The 18,998-nt window shown below is 40.5% G+C and overlaps 1 protein-coding gene across 8 annotated transcripts in view; it reads right to left on the bottom strand.

Moving 5' to 3' along the window:
• LOC115342164 (myocardial zonula adherens protein) overlaps positions 1–18,998 on the bottom strand; it is an 84,595-nt gene that overhangs the window by 51,463 nt on the left and 14,134 nt on the right. For 5 of the 8 annotated variants that reach the window (XM_030016113.2, XM_030016109.2, XM_030016111.2 and 2 more), the window contains one exon: positions 6,779–6,868. In XM_030016113.2, coding sequence (XP_029871973.1) covers positions 6,779–6,868 — 90 coding nt within the window. Of the gene's footprint in view, positions 1–6,778; positions 6,869–12,685; positions 12,852–12,984; positions 13,204–17,243; positions 17,789–18,998 lie in introns of those variants that run through there. The other 3 variants (XM_030016110.2, XM_030016108.2, XM_030016112.2) reach the window with 3 other exon arrangements.

Below are 18,998 nucleotides of genomic sequence, written 5' to 3' on the forward strand. Positions count from 1 at the left end.
TAATGGGCACTACATGCAGGATTAAGTATGCACAAAGCCAGACTGGTGACATGTCTCTTGCAACAATGCTAAACTTGCCTGTTGTCTATATTTGCAAAAGCCTCCCAAGATGCCTTTGTCACTTCTCTTTCAGAAGATTAAAAGAATCTCCATCATCTGTTGAGTGTTCCAGTCCTACTATGTCCTACTTAAAATACAGGATATTGCTTTTACCCCCTTCTTATTCCTCCTTCGTATCACAATTCCCAGGCAAGCACCTGTTAAAATTTCAGTACAGTTCTTGCTTGATTTAAAGCTGTGTGAACCAACAGCTATGCAAATAACTGCTCTCATATTTCTCTAGTCTTTTTCCTTGCTGTTGTATTCCAGCTATGCTTACCTTCTACTCCCCCTTTTCTCTGGTGGGTAACTTAATTTCCACTCAATGACCACTTGTTTCAGGGTTCAGCATATGTCCTGACAAAAAAGAGCTAACCTGATGCAGTCTCCTCTTAGAGGAAGGGTTACAATCAGGAAACTTTGCTCAATGCAGGGTTGAGAGGTGGACGGGTTGCTTCGCTTGTTGACTATTTTTTTAATACACCTTTGCCTCTAAAGGAGGCCTTGCTGAATGGCTCAGTTCTCAAATTGCTCCATGGAACTGCAAGACTAAGTCTGCATCAAGTATACTTTCTGCCAGTTTGTCTCCTCTCTTAAGCTACTTCCACCCACCTTTGTTTTTATTTTTCTCCCTTTTTCCTTTTCTGCCTTGTCCTCTGTTCTTCCTCTGTCATGTCCTCTCTCTCCCATGCTTCCTCTTCCACAAATCCCAGATTTTCCACATCTCCAAGATCTACAGAATGTTTTTTAAGTCAAATAATTTTTATGGTTTTCCTCTATGTCCCATACGTATCCACTCTCAGAACTCAGACAGTTTTCTGAGAAGGTCCTCACCTGTCTCCACTCTGACTGGCAGTGAGGTATCTCAGTGATGATAACAGAGTAAGTAAATACATGCAAGTATTTAGGAGCAAGTAAATACTGTAAAGCTAACTAGAAAAGTGCTTGAAGATGAAAGGTTTTGTTAGATTAGTTAACCATTGCTATTTAAGATCAAAATATGAGCCAGCTCCAGAGTACAGGGAAGTTCTCACTCCCCACCTGCCTACGCACTTGCTGCACTGGAACAAGCGCAGTTGTTGCCCCAAATCGTGCTCAAAATCCCTTCTAATTTGAGCTGCTGATCTGAAAAGGCAGGCTTATCTTAAGCAATTTGTGAATATTTCTTTGTACGTATAGTCAGTTATATGACCATCCAAGGTAACAGCAAGAAGATATCATGCTGATGCACCTGAATACTACAGCAGCTTCCAGGAACACGCTTTGCCTATGTTGCAACAACAGTCACGTTGCACTTGGTGTGATCACACAGCTGTACTAAAGAAATGCAGACTATGTTTACTTAATTCATAAATATTTAAAACTGAAGCCTACACCCCAAGGTTGCAAAAGTCTTGATAATTGCCATTCATCCTGCTTATGTCTCTGTCCAAGGAAGTAGTACAAGTAGCATGAAACAGATGAAGCAAAGACAGTGTAAAACCAAACCCTACATATAAGTTGTTAGCTGCTTTTTGAATTGCCCATGGTTTTACTGGCATTATGTAAACAACACTGAGGGATGATTTGCTACCTAATCTATCTCCGTCACTCTTTGAAATGGAAGTCAGATACCCCCATACTTTATAATTTCTCCCAAAATTGGAAGCAGAAGCACAGAAGAGATAAAACCGGACATCTAATTTAATGATTAGCACAATTCTGGTTTATAAACAAACTCATATGGCCTTAAAATTTTGCTAAATCATGATCTTCTGTTTACCTACACCATCTAAAAACTCTTCTTTTAACCAGAACTATGTCAGTTAAGCGAGGCTTTATCTTTTCCTCAACTGCCACATTCCAGAGTTTTCTAAAATATCCAGTTATCTTTTGTTTTTTCACTAGTTATACAAGGAACCAGAACATTCACATTGTTACTTAGGTTACGTATTTTCCGTTCAGTAAAATGACAAATTTATAATATTGAGCTCACCAAGGAAAGTTACTGTGCTCTGACAAAAGCTAGCTATGTTTTTATGTTTTTTCATATTCCTCTACAGCCCATGAAACTCATGTAACATTTATGGATGTTTCATACATAAATAGTATTAAAATAGGGAAAATTCATGACATTAAATAAGAAGTATCGTTTAACACATTCCAATTTTTAAGCTCCTTGAAACGTAGAATTTAGATGCCTATCTCAAAAACCAAAAGTGACAGGCATTATAAAAAGTCATATCTAATCAGTGAAATCTGTACACAGAACACCAATGTTTATACACTAAGAAAAGAAGATACAACAAATACAGCAGTAACCACAGAAGCCAGTGGAATTCTTTCTGTGGTTTTCATATAGTACTGTTTTTAATTAAGGTGTCACTTAATTAGTACACGTAAAAAAAAATCAAACAATCAGTGCTGGAGGGGCTGAGAAATGTTAACATCAGCCACCTGTTGCACGTGAACCACATTTGTTATGACACAACTTCTGCTATGCTGATGGGAGTGGGCTGGCAGCAGCAGATCAGCAGAGAAAATAGACACTGTGCTCATTGAATCTGGGACAACAGCCCCACGTTCATTGCACTCTCATTCTTTGGTCCAGGCCTGACACAAGTTTCTGCCTGATTCTCTCCATCACATACAGGAGCAAACTCCCCTTCTGGCTTCTTTACAGCCTCCTTTTTTGCTGGGGAAAAAAACGTTTGCTATGTTTCTGTATTCCTGCTTAGGAAGCAAAGAGAGTTTCACCTCTTGGTTGTGGTGCTTTAAAAACATAAGAAAATTAAAGAGTTTGAGGATATATACAGTCAAAGTACCAACTAGAGTTTAAGACTAAATGCTGTTCAAACTCTGTTGAAAGCCACAAAGACAGGCAAATGACACAAATTTCTAGAGTGTTATCTCATTTTCATTCTCTTGTCCATGTGTCCAAATGAAAGAAAGAAAAATCTGTCTATACATATGTCCATATTCTGCCCTCAAATGACTAGCTGCAGCTTCCAATGACACTTCCAAATTTAGCCGTGACAGTGAAGAAAGGGACTGATGGATAAAAATAAGCTCAATCCCAAACAGGGACAATACAATTGTCTGGTAGCCTTTTATTATGCAAGACAAGGCAGGCTTCAGGAAATGCAGATTTTGCATACAATCTGATGAGCACAATACTCCTTTGTACTTCATGGTGAAGTAAACAGCCTCACACTACTGTCATCCATTGTCTATCATGAACAGAAGTAATGGAACAAAATCGTGATAGTTTCAGATTCTCCCTACCTAAAGTGCTAACAACTCAGAGATACTTAGCAGTAGGCTTTTAGCCTGTAAAAAGCAAACAAACCAACCAGCCTCGACTTGTGACTTCAGTTCTCATATACTTTTTTAAGGTATCATAGCCTAAATATGAATATAAAAATCCAACCTGACACACTGGAGCACAGGCTCACTCCCCCTTCAGTTTTTGAGATCAACTTCGAAGTATGTACCATCTGCCAGCCTTTCACAAAAGATGGGAAGAGGCCATCCTAGTACAGTAGTGCCTGCAGCAATTTTGTTGCAACAAAATTGCCCAGCTCCATCACTTTGTTTTAATCTCTTACACTGGTTCTTTTTTATTTTATGGATGTATAGCAATAAAAAAGTCAATCTAGAAACTTAATGCAGTGATACAGATTTAATGAAACACAGCACACATTTTCTGCTAAACTTGGTCTACAATGAAAAAGGCTAAGCTAACACAACCAATAGAGAATCAGTTCTGACCTGGCATCAAGCTCCAGAAAAAATTATTGGGAGGATGAGCACTATTAAGAGCTTCTGTGCAGTTCACTAGCTGATTTTGCAACTGCAACATCTCTTAATGGTACTGAGCCCCAGAAAGATACAGAAAAGTAGGAAATGGTCAGTAAACCATCACTATGTCACATTAGGGCAGCTCAGAATCACCTCCTTCTAATGAAGGATTTGAAAGAGGAGATTACAACCAAATGTCACGCCATGGTATATTTATAGTTTTCTGGCATTCCCTTTGACACAGCAAGGTCTCCACTCTCCTCCCTCACCAGGAGCAGGCAGAGGCAGGGAAGAGTCTGTTGCTCTTCAGCACTTGTCCTGCCCAAACAGGAGAGCGCCTGGCGGCGCTCAGACTCCCTGATCTGCCCGAGTGCTCCAGCAAAAACTGTGCAATCATAGAACATAGAACAGCCCAGGTTGGGAGGGACCTCAAAAGATCACCTGATTCAACCTTTCGTGGGAAGGGGAGCCTAGCTGAGATTATCTAGCACCCTGTCCTATTGCATCTTGAAAACCTCCAGTAATGGGGACTCTGCCACCCCTGCAGTTCATTTCCGTAAGTCACACTAATATATTTTAAATACAACAAACATTTTTTATTTTCCCATTTTCTTAATACTTAATACAAGAGATCTGCCGTTAAATTTGATTCTTGAAGCTGTATTTTTGACCTTAAATTATAAAGTGCAAGGCAGAAAACTGAGCATTTCTCTAATTTCTCTCTATTATCCCTATTTCCAAGGGGGCACAGTTCTCATAAGACTGTGTGAGGATTATCTAACATTTGTAAAACCTGCTATTCTCAAAGTGCTTTAAGCAGTTAATGAAACATGGAGTCAGTTGAACATGGGTGGATCCACAGAGATACCTGATCACTGCTTTTAGGAGATGCCTTTTTTTTTTTAATTAAATTTTGCAGTAAGAGAAAAGTATCACAGCATGACTAGTCAAGAGTCCTGTGTGCACTCTAAGTTGCTGTGTAACTAATTCAAATACATAAAGCAATACATTACATAGACAGTAAAAATCTACAGGTAATACATTACTGTCTTGTTTTAGAGACATGAGGAAAAAACAGTTCATGATCAGTGATTTTTTTGTCACCACTTCTATTGACTATGACTACACAATCTGTAGGGCAATTTTTTTTTAATTACGCAAAGACTGTAAAACATAAGTAGATGGCACAATTACTCTGTGTTTTTTAATTGCTATGAAATTGACTAATTAGATCCCATCTAGCTCTGAAGGCTGTATGTATGCTTTCTACAAGTCTTTAAATTGTGTAAAAGCACTGAACTTTAGAAAACTACTCAGAACGTGCAACAATTAAGTCATATACCTTTTTTTTTTTGGTCTCAACTAAAAAGGACCCATCTCTTAAAAATCACTGTGCAATATACTGGAATGTAAGATGAGCCCGATAATGTATTCATTACCTTTCATATCCTCTCCTTAACATTCTCTGATGTAAAACCCACTTTCCCTTACTTATATTATGGGGGAAATACAGCTCTCCTTAAATACAAGGTGCCACAGAGAAAAAAGTTGGTCACATAAGAAAGTCACTACAAATTGTCCAAGCCCTTATCATTCACACTTCTTTCTTATTATTACACTGCTCAGCACAGTAGAGTAAGTCATGAGTCAATACCTATCCTCAAAAACAAACTTACATTACTCTGAGGGCAATGAGCCCATATGTTTAGGCCAGGCTCAGGGTTTCTGCAATCAGATATAAACTGACAACAGACTGACAGAGCAAGTGGTGGGGGAAGCTACTCCAAGTGCTACAACTAAACACCTCTGTACAAAATTAATTGCTGTTCAATGGTGGCCCAAATTTAGTTTGCATTAAGACCTCTTTAATCCATTCTGTAAGTAACATTTATAGATCCTCAAGGACCTATTACTCTGCCAGAGGAGTGTATACAAGATTCCAGCATTAGAAATATCTGATAAGGAATCTTTATCTTGATCATTTTACTTTGCATTTATTTTTATTGCTTTAAAATGTCTTTGAGTCATTTTACAGTTACGTTTGCTTCTGAGTACCACTAAGAAATTATTTCAAATAAATCCTATTGTTGTTTTGCTTTCTATTGTCATATTGCTATTCAGACACTGGGTCTGGTAAACTTAGCCAACTTCTTGTCTGATTTTGGTTTATCAAAGTATAAATGTGAAGTTGTGGAGCTTGTCCAGCTTCCCTTTTTAGTCTCCATCCTTCAGACAAATTAAACATCATCTCTTGGTCTGAAACAGCTCTTAAAGAACAAGTTCTGCTTCTGCACCAAAGCAGCTGTAAGATTTTTTTGTGTGTGCACGCTACTTACTTCTAAAAAAAAATTGCCCTTCTGAACCCTTCTATGCACATGACCTTCAAATCACTTTCACTTCACAACAATCTTGAATTCTTTATTTTGTATTTCTTATTAGTACATCACCCATTACCAAAATCAGCCAACACAGCAAAACATTTAAATACCAGGCAAGCCAGCTTCCATACACATTAAGGCTCAAATCTTGCACACTGTTAAGCCTGCATGAAACATAAAGTCCCCTTCAGGTGAGCATCAAGATCCTGTTTAATGCAAGACCCTGCTCTTGATAGCAGTTTCCTACTCTTTAATATATAGATATTAAATAATGAAGTCTTAAAGGTACCTCAGTCACAAATCACTTACAATCTCTGTGCTGTTCCTCTACTACTGCACTTTTGCTATCCCCAACAAAGAGGCTCAGGCTCAAAGCTCACAGCTGACTTAGCTTCCACATGTTCTTCAGTCTTCCAAGATGACTGGGTTTTGGGCTCACAAAACAACTAATACCAGCTTCTGTGGATGGCAGTATTTACTCCTTGTTTATACAGAATTTAACTTTGATTCTTAAAACTTACATTTTTCTTTCTTTCAGGTTCCTTTGCTCCCTGTTCAGGCTGTGAGCCTTCATCAGGTGGTACTGTTAAGCGCAACCTACAGACATTCATCTGAAAGAAAAACAAATGTTTGGTTTTAGATTTAAATGTTAAAAAAATTATTTTAATAACTTGCTTTACAGAATGAACTGTACTAACATTCAAGTTTTAATTTACTATTTTCTACCTTCTGCCACATGGCTGACAAAAGATTATGTTTTTAAAGGTTGGAGGGGTTTTTAGCTGGCAAGAAATAATTCAAGGGCATCCCCATAATTACATGCCTGAAATAGCAAAAATCCATTTCAATCAACATGTTCTTATGCACTCATAAATGACATTGAGAGCTGAGATAACAGAACAATGAACACCGTTTTCTAGTTTCTCAGTTTTGTTTGCAGATTTAGCATACATTTAATCTTCAAAAGGGATTACTTAGAAACACAAAATGTATTCTGGAGTGAATACCTCTTTTCTGTTCAGTATATATCTAAGTATTTGACCCAAGCATACCTCAGCGCTGCAATTCCACTGAATGTGAATAGGAATACTACTGAAATCGGATACATACAAGTTGTTTGTAAAAACTAAGCTTCAAAATGCTTCAGAGAGAATTTAAGAGGTATTGTTTCCCATCTGATTTCAGAAAAGCCATTCTCTTGCTGAGGAAACAGGCCAACAGGGTTGATACCTTTCTATCCCCAGTTGCAGTTTGGCTTGCTTTTCCCTCACAGATCTTTGGTGTAACGATATTTTTAAAGCAATGCATTTCATACAAGAAACTTGTTTAAAACTTTCAGTCTTAGTCCTATTCATGACACGTTTTTGTGGAAAACAACTATAAGTCCTAAACAGAGCATAGCAAATATGAAAGGAAAAATTTGTCTGTCCAAATTTGAAGCTGCACAATACTTTCCCATGAAATCTCAGCTGTTGACAACAAACAGGCCTCTTAAAGCTCTTGCTCAAAATGTCTAAAATATCTCTTTCATGATTACTGTGGACCATCACCACTGTTCTTCTATAGCCCAGCATCTCATCTGATCTAGATCTCTCCAGTTTCTGCTAAATACTTACCTCCAGTCATGCTGAATGTGTCCCCTCCCTCTGAAAGCCACCTTTCCATTGCACTTGCCCAAGCTCACAGCTCATGTTTTTACTCATTACAGCACTTCCTTTTGCCTTGAAAATGGCAATCATGTTCTGCTCACAGGCATTCAGAACACAGCAGCAAAGTCGTTCTCATAGACCCTAAATTTACCGTTTTATAATTCACTTCTTCCAACTGTCTCTCATATCAATTAAGCTAACTTGACTTCACTTTCAAGGCTCTTTACAACATGACCTCATCAGAACACCGCTCTTCAGCATCACAAGAAGGATTCCTGTTTTCCCTGTTTGCAAACAACAGACTTTTCAACTCTTCAAACAAGCTTTAACTTTTTCTTCTTCCCAAGCAAAAGCAATTAGAAGAACCACCTGCAAATATCTGCAGCAACTTCACTGTTTTTCTTCCAGCCTTTCTTTAAATCTGTTGAGATGACAAATCAACAATGTTTAGACTAATGGTATACTGTCAACTGTCTTAAAAAAATGCTACTTTGTATTGCCTTTCATCTTCCTCTCTCAGTTTTGTCTTTTAGGTCTGCAAGGCCTTCTACCGATAAAGAATAGTGTCCTGAGACACAGATAAAGTTTCTATAAAGTATGTGAGCTGTGTCTGTATTATAAATTAGAAAAAAGAAAAAAAAGAAGTCTATAATAAGGTCAAGGTGAAATATAACCTACTCTTTAGACACATCTGTGGAGGCTACTTTTTGTGCAGTGGGCTCCTCACCGTTAATTCATCATTCAGCCATATACTAGCAAATACAGAACAAGAAGCCACAGAGAAAGTGACAGAAACCCCCCAAAACTTAGTACAAAAGCAGGTTATGCTTTCATGTTTGCTAAAGAAATCTGAAACAATGAAATGCATTTAAAAATTATGAATCCTTGCACAGTGGCTTTTCACACTGATTTGACTGCTATCTTTGTTCTTCTGAGAACACCAACGCTCCCCATATACTGCAGAAGCTGAAGGTGCTTCCCGCTTACAAGTCAGTTATCAAGATATACTAATAATAAACTCAACTTTGGAGCTTGCTGATTCATAAGGTAATTAATACCACCTTTTCTCACCTATTTAATTTCCATTTCCCCCTGCTCTTTCTTCCCATTAGCTTAGCAAGGCTCTTTCCTCTTAAAACATGCCTGTTTACAACAAAAAGGGAAACAGTCTGGCTTTCCTCCCTGTAGGCAAACAAAGACCACACCCATAAATAGGAAATTGAACTGAATTTGTGCTGTGCTGTGCAGAAAGTGATAGATGAGGCCAACTTTTTCTTACAGTGATTTCAAACGAAGAAAAACTGGACTAAAAGGAATGAAAGGATTGTTAGGAGAAAACATGAAAAATACCACAAATAAATAAAAACAGGTAATCACTAGCAACTTTAAGTTAGGAGAAATGGAGCTGTGTATGATTCTCTGAAGCTGGCAAATGGCTTCCCTGTTAGTCCGTACGCAACTAATTATAGCCAACATACTTATAGATTCACAGTGTAGTGATTGTAAATAAGTAATTATCCCTGTACCTGTATACCAGTTAGTGAATCACGACTGCCTGTCACATTACCGCGATTGATGTGTTACGGGGTTACTATGAAGGAAATCAAAGAAGCCCAGTACAGATGGCAGTCAAATCATAACAACTAGGTTGGAAATATAAATTAATAACAGTAATCTGTTGAGACTAAAACCATTGTACAACCAAAGGGTTGTTATAATTTAAACTGCTTTTCTTGCCCTTTTCTTTTCACATTGCCTTCTCTATTATCCCCCCGAATCACTTTTTTTCCCTCACTTCCTCATTTCCACACTTACTCCTTCCTTTTAAAACACCTCAAATCATTATCATATTTTTGGCAGTATTTTTGACACAAAATAAAGTTTTAATGCTTTACTTTGCAGTCTGTTGCATGCAAATGCCAAACAGAGGGTGGCACTGGCAATCATCTAAGGATTCCAGCCTTGAAGTCATGCCCAGTGAGGCTTGTACAGCAGTGGCAAAGTACCACCCAGTTCCTCCCTAGGACAAACTTATACAGGCTGTACTCTTGCTATTGTTTATAACAATAGGACTTCCTCAGCATCCCTGGGGAAACAGCAGCAAATGTATAAAGTAGCCACTCACTCCTGCTCCTCCTAGGCCACAGATGATGCACTCTACCTAAGGACAGAACTACAGACTAATCTGTTAAAATTCAAGAACACTATAGAGATTGAAAGGGAAAAACAACAGGCACCGCTTTTGCCTCTAACCTCCAGAAGCAATTATGAATACTGTACCCATACTGTTCTCGCTATGCAGCTATTCCCGAAGAAACAACACACTGTACCATTTGTCGGCAAGTTTACTTGACCAAATGAATGAGCAGGCTCACATGGAAATTGCAGCAAGGCCTCCTCCAACAGGAAAACACTGCTACAGTGATGCCTTAAAATGGAAATGAAATCGTAACAGGAAGAACCTTGACTCAATGCCAAACAGTAGCAGAATAATGTGCAACTAAGGATGAAGGAGTAATTTCCAGAAACAAATTGGGTTATGCAGAGATAAAGTGGGGAGCAGAATGAAAGAGAACTCCCCTAGCAGGGAAAAGGCTGTGATTCAATTTCCTTCATCTGCTGACTGACAGTAAGAACAAGTGAGGAAAACCAGGGACAGACATGGCTTCCACCCTACCTTTGTGTCATTGACATTGTAACTTTGTGAGAGTAACTTTTAAAAAGAAATACTGGGTAGAAGAAGAACCAGGTATCAGGTTTTCTAGACTATCAGACTTTGATTCGCAGCATCTACAGCTTTGGCAAGCCAACAATATAAGTAATCTTAATTGTGCCAACGTTTTATGTTCACTCTTGGCTTTTTGACACCAACAACCCACGAGCGGTAATTCCAAAGCTCACCTGACATCATTTGTGAAACAAATATGCAGACAGGAAAACAAAGACTGACAGGTTCAGCCCAGCACAACACCAGACAGCAAAAGTTTGCTGAGTGCAATGGAAATTAACGAGTGAAGACATGCTCTTTTACCAAATTTCTAAGAGGCTAGTGGGACAGCATAGATGAGAGCTACCGCAATAAGGCAGTTAAGAAAAAAGCCAATCTAGGTTAGTTAAAAATGTTAAGAATTCATGGCCCAGATCCACAATCCACGTTCATGTTTACCATCCCACTCAAATCACTAGGGTGCAACTTAGAACAAATACAGACAACAGATTCAGTTTGAGTAACGTCCTTCAGCTTTTTGTTCTCCCCTTCTAAAAAACAAAGCACCCAGAAAGGCATTGATCATATTTAACTATGTCCTGAAATAATTACAGAGCTAGCATTAAAATAATGAGCAACATTTTATAGAATAACCAAAGTTACTAGTACAGCAATAGAAAAATACAAACTGTTCTACTAACAAGTCCCATTCTAAGATTTTTACAGTACCCCCACAGGGAAGACGTGGTTCAATACTGGTCTAGCTTCAAATCAACTTTATAGTTAACATCGCCAGAATTTAATATGATTGATCTTTCTAATGTCTGATAATAAAATGGTTTGGGGATAACACATTTGTTGAGTAACTATCTGCTAACCTACCAGCTCAATGGCCAAAAATCACTCCCTTTGCCTGAGACCCAATGTTAGTTTTAGACTTTTGAAGGTGAAAGCAAAAAAGGACTGGGTGTTTAATTTCAGTCAGTCCTAAAAAGCAAAGAAGAAAGTACTTTCTTTGGTCATTTATCTGTTGATCAGCCTGCTCCATTTATGAAATCTCTGCTATGAGATTCCCCACACAATTAAAGGGCACTTTTCCTGTGACCACAGGCACACAGGAATGTGACACACATCTTTCATTTATTCAGCAGTTATTCTGTCTTCCTCCCCGCTTTTGACAACTCATGGTAAGGGAGTCACATTTCACTAAAAAAACCAACAGCAGCTTCCCAGTGGGTTTTATTTGCAAATTAGGTTTTTTTACCAGTTTCCTTAAGAGAATGTATCAAATACAGTTCATTTTACATCATCCCTAGGAAATATGTCACGGGGATGAAAATAAGAAAATTATCACTCAAACACAAATTCTCTTAGCTTTAACTTTTTTAAGAAATGCTGAAACAGGAAAACTCAATGGGAACACGGAAGACATGCAGGGAACAGAATTATGATTTCTAAGTCACGTTAATTTTTCCACATACATGAGCAATTTCATTTTTATGAAGGCCAGGGATTTTTTCTGTGGAAGAGCCTGACCCTCATGTTATCATGTAAAACACAGCAACGTGACATTCTTCATTGTTTCAACTATGAACTCATATTTTTGGAGTGTCAAAACAATCACTAAGTAATTCAAGAAGCGTTATGGTCACACGATTATACTTCTTTGTAAGGACAAGCTTATCGCTTATTTTATTTCTTCACACATGGGATGCGCACTCGCAATGAGAGCAGTGTGGTTACAGCAGCAAAAAAGGGCTATTTAAAGCAGGGTGGCTGTAGAGACATTCCTGTCCTATCTGCCAGAGTTTTAAAAACTTTTTAGAAGCATTTCCCAGCAGATTAATACATCATTATTATTTATGAATTTTATGAAAATTACAAAAAATACATCTGTAAATCATATTTCTATATTTGATGACCTGATTATAAAAATACACTGCTACTGCCATCTAAATCACTACGGTGAGTTTCTCACGATAGATAAAGCCTGGATAGCCAAGTTCTCAGTTGTAAATACCGAGGCGCATTTTCGGGGGGGGGGGGGGGGAGCGTCTCCAACACAAGCACACCCTCCTCGCAGGTTTCCGTAAGAACTACCAGGGACTAGCACTGCAAAGCCTTGCAGGACACCCCAAAAGCTCTTCATTTCCCAGCACCTCCTACGAACGCGAACAAGATATGTTCTCGCACACCGCAAGCTTCACCTGAAAACACCGAAAACGAGTAAGATCAAAAAAAAAAGCGCTCCGCAGGTAAACTACGGGAGGAGGGGGGGCGAGTGCGGGTGTCACACCGCCGCTTCGCCCCACGACCCCCCCCGTCCCGTCCCGTCCCGTGCCCCCGTCCCCCCCCGCGCTTCCCCGCGCACCTTCCGCCGGGCGCGGCCGCCGTCGCCGGGCGGCCTCCGGGGGGTGGTGGCGGTGACCGTGAGCCCCGAGCTGTAGCGCAGCATCCCCACGGGCCGCCGGGCTGGCGCTGACTGCGGCTCCCTTTGGCCGGCGGCGCCGCTCCGCCCCCGCGCACATGGCCGCGGGCGGCCGCAGGGGCCGGGCTGCCCCGGCGGGGGCGGGCCGGGGAAGCGGAGCGCCGCTCCCCCCCCTCCCCGCCTCCTCCGCGGCCCCTTGCGTCCCTGGCGTGAGCCCCGTTTCCTCGCGTGGGGTGAAACTGGGCAAAGTCGCTGTGGGACGCTGCCCCACGAGAAACTTGTCCTTGGGACGCTGAGGCCCCGGCGCAGGGTGGCCCTCCCTCAGCTCCCGGGGATTCTGGGTGTTGGGGGTGCAGCATGGGGAGGGGGGCTTTGAGAGGAGACCCAGGCGGGTCCATACGTCGCTCAGCCACCCCTCGGGCAGTGGAAAGTGGGGTGAGGTCTTGCAGGAGCCGCTGGAGGCCACTCAGTCCCGTTCTCTAGTACCCACCTCTGAGCGCTCTAGCCAGAGAGTGCTATGTGAAAGCCGGACAGTGTCCTCTGCTCCTTCCCGCAGCTGCAATCTGCGAGCCACCCAGGCCCGTCAGCTTATTAGCCGTGCTCTGGGAAGGGGTATCAGACTGATCAGAAAACACCCAGATCCCAGACAGCCTTGGGTCAGAGGCACAAAGCCGGTGCAGCTCAATGCATGAGTGACAGCGTAAGCCTGAGTGCCAAAGGTCCAACGAGGAGGTGAGTCTGGTGCACTGGAGTTAGCTGGCCCTGAGCCACATTGCAGGTGTGGACTTCAGCATTTCAGATGCTCAGCTCTTCTGGGATCTGGGCTAAGGGAACGCCGTAACGCTACACTGCTGTACGCAGGCCTAGGTGCACACACATCTTCATCTGCAGCCTTGCTTGTCTGTCACGAGCAGAACATTCCTCGGTAATCAAAGGAGTCACAATCAAAGGAGATGCTTTTGTTTGAAAGAAATTGCAGATTAAATAACCGTAAGGGCATATTTGAAATCGATTATTCTCTGTCTCCATGTAATTACCTTGACATAATTAAGACCACAAGAAAACACAGTTATGGCTATGCAATGTCCTTGCCCCTTACGATGTTAACGATTGTGCTGGTTCCCAATTCTGGAGAATGCTGAAGAGAGGGAATTTGCATTGAACAAATGGAAACTGCACTGAACTACCAGTGCCTCACCCTCTGTGTACAATGCATCTTTTCTCTTCTGCTTCTCAGTTCCCTGTCCACAGGGCAAGATACTGAGCTATCAACATGACAAGGATGTGAGGAAGAGGGGAAGAAAGCATTGCCCAGGCCCAGAGGAATGAATAAAGGGTCTGCATTCAGTATTCAGCATCTTTTCTGTTGTTTTCCCACCTATTATTCTCTTCTCCACCTGAGGAAGGTAATATAGCCCAAGGCAAGTGAGATGGAACAGCCACTTGTATTTGGATTTCTCTCAACTCAAGATTGGCTGCATGTTACACAATTTTTTTTTTGCGCGAAGGTGTCTTGTGCCTACCAACAATTGCATTTCCCTATGAATCATCCACTGTCTTAACTCCTGGTTGTAATGCTGCTTTCAGAGTGGGTTTGCAGGTGGAGAATAGGTTTAGCAAGTATGTCACCTACCCACTGGGCTGTACCTTAGCAGTGGTCATTACTTGTTCCTGGTCATTCTGGTTAGCACAAATGTCTCACTTCAAATTCTGGTACGCAGCCAGCTCGTGGCCTTTGTGGTTTCAGCTGGGAAGGAGTTAATCTATCTGTGAGATTCTCCTGGTTAGTGAGAAGTTGTGCCTTCTGGACTTTATTCCCCTCTGGGAAAAGGTGTGTACGCAGGGCTGTCTGGTCACTGCAAGGCAGAAACAGGAGAACTGCTTTTCTAAGAACAGGCACAGAGATGAAACTTGTGCCACACTATGGGAAAGGACCTCCCTTCCCATACGCGAGAGCATGAGAGAATAAGGTACAGTATCGGATCTCTGGGAGAATTTGCAAGATCTGCATCAACTCTGAGAATTTTTATAACTTTGAAGGAAATCTTACTGGTGCAGATGAAGGAAAGACCTGTCCATGGATAATACAAAGACAGATAATACAAATACAGTTTTCTCAGTTTTGTCTACATTACTAGCAGCTCTCCCCATTTCTTGGAAAACAGCAGCAGGACATGTCTACATGATTTACCAATATCTGTTTGAACAGGAGCATCTTCTAATTTTGAGCACATCCTCAAATTAAAATCCTCTAAGAAAGAATAACCTGCATGCATGGTTAGTAGTCTGCTTTTTTTGGATACTCTCTGAATCACCCATCTCCTTCCCTTCCCCCAGTCAGCAAGCTGCACAAATGTAGTAAGGAGCCTAATTTGTTTTCTGCCTTGCTAGTTGGCTGTGTATCCCATGCACCCACCTGCAGTCTCTTCAGCCCTTGTGTAGGCTGTGTGATCCTATGTGCATCATAAACATTTGAAAATACCTTATAATCTCTAAGCTCTGCCAAGGCTGAGATGAACATGTAGAAGTGAGACTCCAAAAAAAAAAAAACCAAAAAAAACCAACAAATACCTGTCTTTGCATGAAAGCAACATTTGGAATAGCTTTTTCACCATCCGCAACGCTCTGATACACTACAGGCATTATGGAGCCAGCTGCTAGTGTTGAGTGAACACCTGGTACCCCCAGGTAGGAAAAAGGAAGCTCAAGAGAAGATGTTGCAGCAATACGAGATGTACACAGAAGGGCTGCAAAAAAGCTCAGTTATAAAATTATTTTTGCATGAAGACAGGATAAACAGATTTGGGATCTTCAGCTTGGAAAAAAGACAATGGTGGGGAATGGGCAACACAGGCGTAGAAGATGATGACTAGTATGTAGAAGTGAATGGGGAATGGCTATTCATTATTTCCTACCCTTGGGAACAATGGATTTGAAGTAAACCAGGCAACACATTTATGTGCAAAATTAAATTATGGCAGAAGATATTCTGATTATGAAAAGTGTAAATGGTCTCAAAAAGCAGCTGGATAAACTCATGGAAGACAAGCTATGAGGGCTATAAAACATGAAGATATGTCTACAACTACTGACTCAGGAGGCCCTTGAATTGTGGGTTTGCTTTCTTGATAGCTCTGCTATGATATGACCTCTGACCACTGTCTTTTCATCCTTGACATGACAGACTCCCCACCAGTAGTGGTAAAGATGATAGGCTTCTAGGAAGCAACAGTTCTCCTCTGCTCTGAAAGGAGCTTTCGTGCCCAGCATCTGTCCTTGCCTAGGGCAAGCTCTGCATGTATTTCTGGCTGCAGCTCATTATTCCACATTTGCCATTCTCTCTCACCCCCAATGGAGACTTAAGCCATGAAGTGACGATCCATAGAGTCACTCCCTCTTTGAGTCCCTGGGAGATCAGGGAGAAATGTCTGCTTGGTTTCAGCTTGTCCCTGTTTGCCAGGACCCGCGACCTTACCTCCCTGGTTCTGAAACAGTCTGAAGGACATTTACCACAGTTTACAGCTCTTTTTCCCTGCAAGGGTCATAGTACGCTGTTGTGAGCATTTAATACTGTCTGTAGTTTGGACATGGCACTAGCTTATAGGAACAGCATGGTGGAATGGAAAAGTAAATCACTACTTGGGAATTAGTTTGGCTAAAACAACAGTATTCTACTGATTTTTACAGTCGGACAGACTACACAAAAGGTATACAGTCATAAAGACTGCTTGTAGACAATATACAATGTGGTGGCAGAACATAATCTGACCAGGATGCTGAGCTTTCAGCTCAAAACCTGCCAGCGCTTTGTGAATGCAATGATCCAAAGGCACAGCAGGTTAGTTACAAGATGATACTATAGCGTTAATATCTGGAGCAATAGTTGTTGTAAAACAGCTAATATAATTACACAGAAACTGCAAGAAATTTAAAGCGTAGGCGCCTTCTTCATTTTTTTGCAGACTACCTTGTTCCCCACCACCAGCATTACTGATACGCTTTTCTCCTTGGAGGCCCAAAGATCATTGTGCTGTGGGAAAAATGAAACAGGATGTCACAGAATCAACAGGCCTTTATATGAAAAGCCCTTGGTCACAAGATGGGCAACAAAGCATACAGTACATGGAGTAGGAAATAGGTCTGCCCTCACAGAATAGCAGATAATAAAAGAATTCCTGCAGGAGTGGGTAGCCTGGTCTTACCTTAACAAATTGCCTAAATGTGGGCACGATAAAAGGCTGATTTTTTTTTTCATCAAAATCTCTCCATCTTCAGGCTAACTGCTGACAGAGTCCAGAGGAAGAAGAAAAGTTCCAACTGGAATATTAATCCTGTGGGATTTGGGAATAATTGCAGAGTTACAAATCGAACAAGAACTCACACCTGTGGTCATTAAGGTTATAAAGTCCCATTTGTATTGCTACAAAAATGAGGTGTTATAATTAACTTCTAATAGCCTTTGCTTTCCAGGGGGATTAAAATCTATTCTGCCTTCATCATCCCTAAGGCATGAAACCCATTTATAGCAGAGATTATCAAATGGACAGATGCATGTAAAATATTTCAGAACCAGACTCAGTAAGACCTGTGGGCTTGATCACCTATTTTTCCTCAGAGCTGTTTCTTTTTTCTGCTAGCTTTCACTCTTGTATTCTACAGACACACACTTAGCTCAGCATCATGTAACTCTCAAGCTCTCTTTTTTGGGCATTGCACCTAGCATGAAAATTTTAGCCTGCTAACAGTCATAAAACAGCTTGTTAGGGACACATATCAGAAACTGAGCCCCCAAATTCGGTAGTCATAGGTCCCCTTGTACGCAATATACAAACCAAAATATAATATTGTACAGTTCTTCTCTTGAGCAATATTTAATCTTTCACTGGCAAATACATCTTTGCTGCATTTGGAGCTACTGTGGTTTATAGTTACCCTTTTGAAGTGACATAACACATACAAATATCTGAATGTCCAGCTTGGTTTAGCTACAAGCATTATATTACTTCCCAAACCTATCAATATAACTGTCACTTAACACTTCTTGGTACATGGCTAATACAGGATTACTACAGCAACTCGGAGCCTCCCCTGCTGACCTCACATATACAAATCTATAATTAGGAATTCCCACACCAGGAGTTTGAAATGCAGAATATACATTTTATTTTGCAAAGCCATCAGTACCTATTTTATGTGATTATTTCAGTTATGGTTGCATTGAATAAAAAAAGAAATTCCTGGAGTTACTTGCAATAACAGCTTGATTCCATCTTTACTGATAACATAGAGTCACAGACTATAATGGCAATAAATGTTTCTTTTAATGTTTTCTGCTTTTAATTGATGTCCTACTTCCTACTTAAAGTCCATCTTCTTGTTGAGATTCTCAAAGTAATTTTTAACTATATGTCAATAAAGTCACAAAATGCTAGGTAGCTCAATAAATAAAACAATGCAATGTGCACTATCATTTCCTCTGGAAGAGACAGAAAGGACATAAGAGAATGGGTTAGTCTCTCAAAGCTGTATCTGGGCAAGAACATAGAGCAAGACTATAGAAGCCAGTCAGGCAATTATAATAGTAACAGAATTCTGCTGTGTACCTTTATGCATATTTATGTATGTCAGCGTGTGTCACACAGTTTGTGCACCTAGCAGTTAGAAAAATGAGGATTACACCTGGTATCTATGATTTGCAGACTCAGACTGTTAAAAAGCAATTTATAGTGAAACAAAAATTACTTCTAAGATTTTAAAGAAGGCTGCAAAACCCTAGAAGGGCATGTTTTTCAGGAAAAAGAGATATTTTTAGCTTTATTTGGGAGGGCTTTTGATTGAGCATGTCAGTAAGTCATAATATTTACACAGCTATAGTCATGGCTTTTATTTCATTGAATAAAAAATAAAAGCTTGGACTTTACCAAAATCAACTGTGAGTTACAAAATATAGAGACAAA

This window comes from Aquila chrysaetos, chromosome 5, assembly GCF_900496995.4.
Source record: "Aquila chrysaetos chrysaetos chromosome 5, bAquChr1.4, whole genome shotgun sequence".
Classification (NCBI taxonomy): domain Eukaryota; kingdom Metazoa; phylum Chordata; class Aves; order Accipitriformes; family Accipitridae; genus Aquila; species Aquila chrysaetos.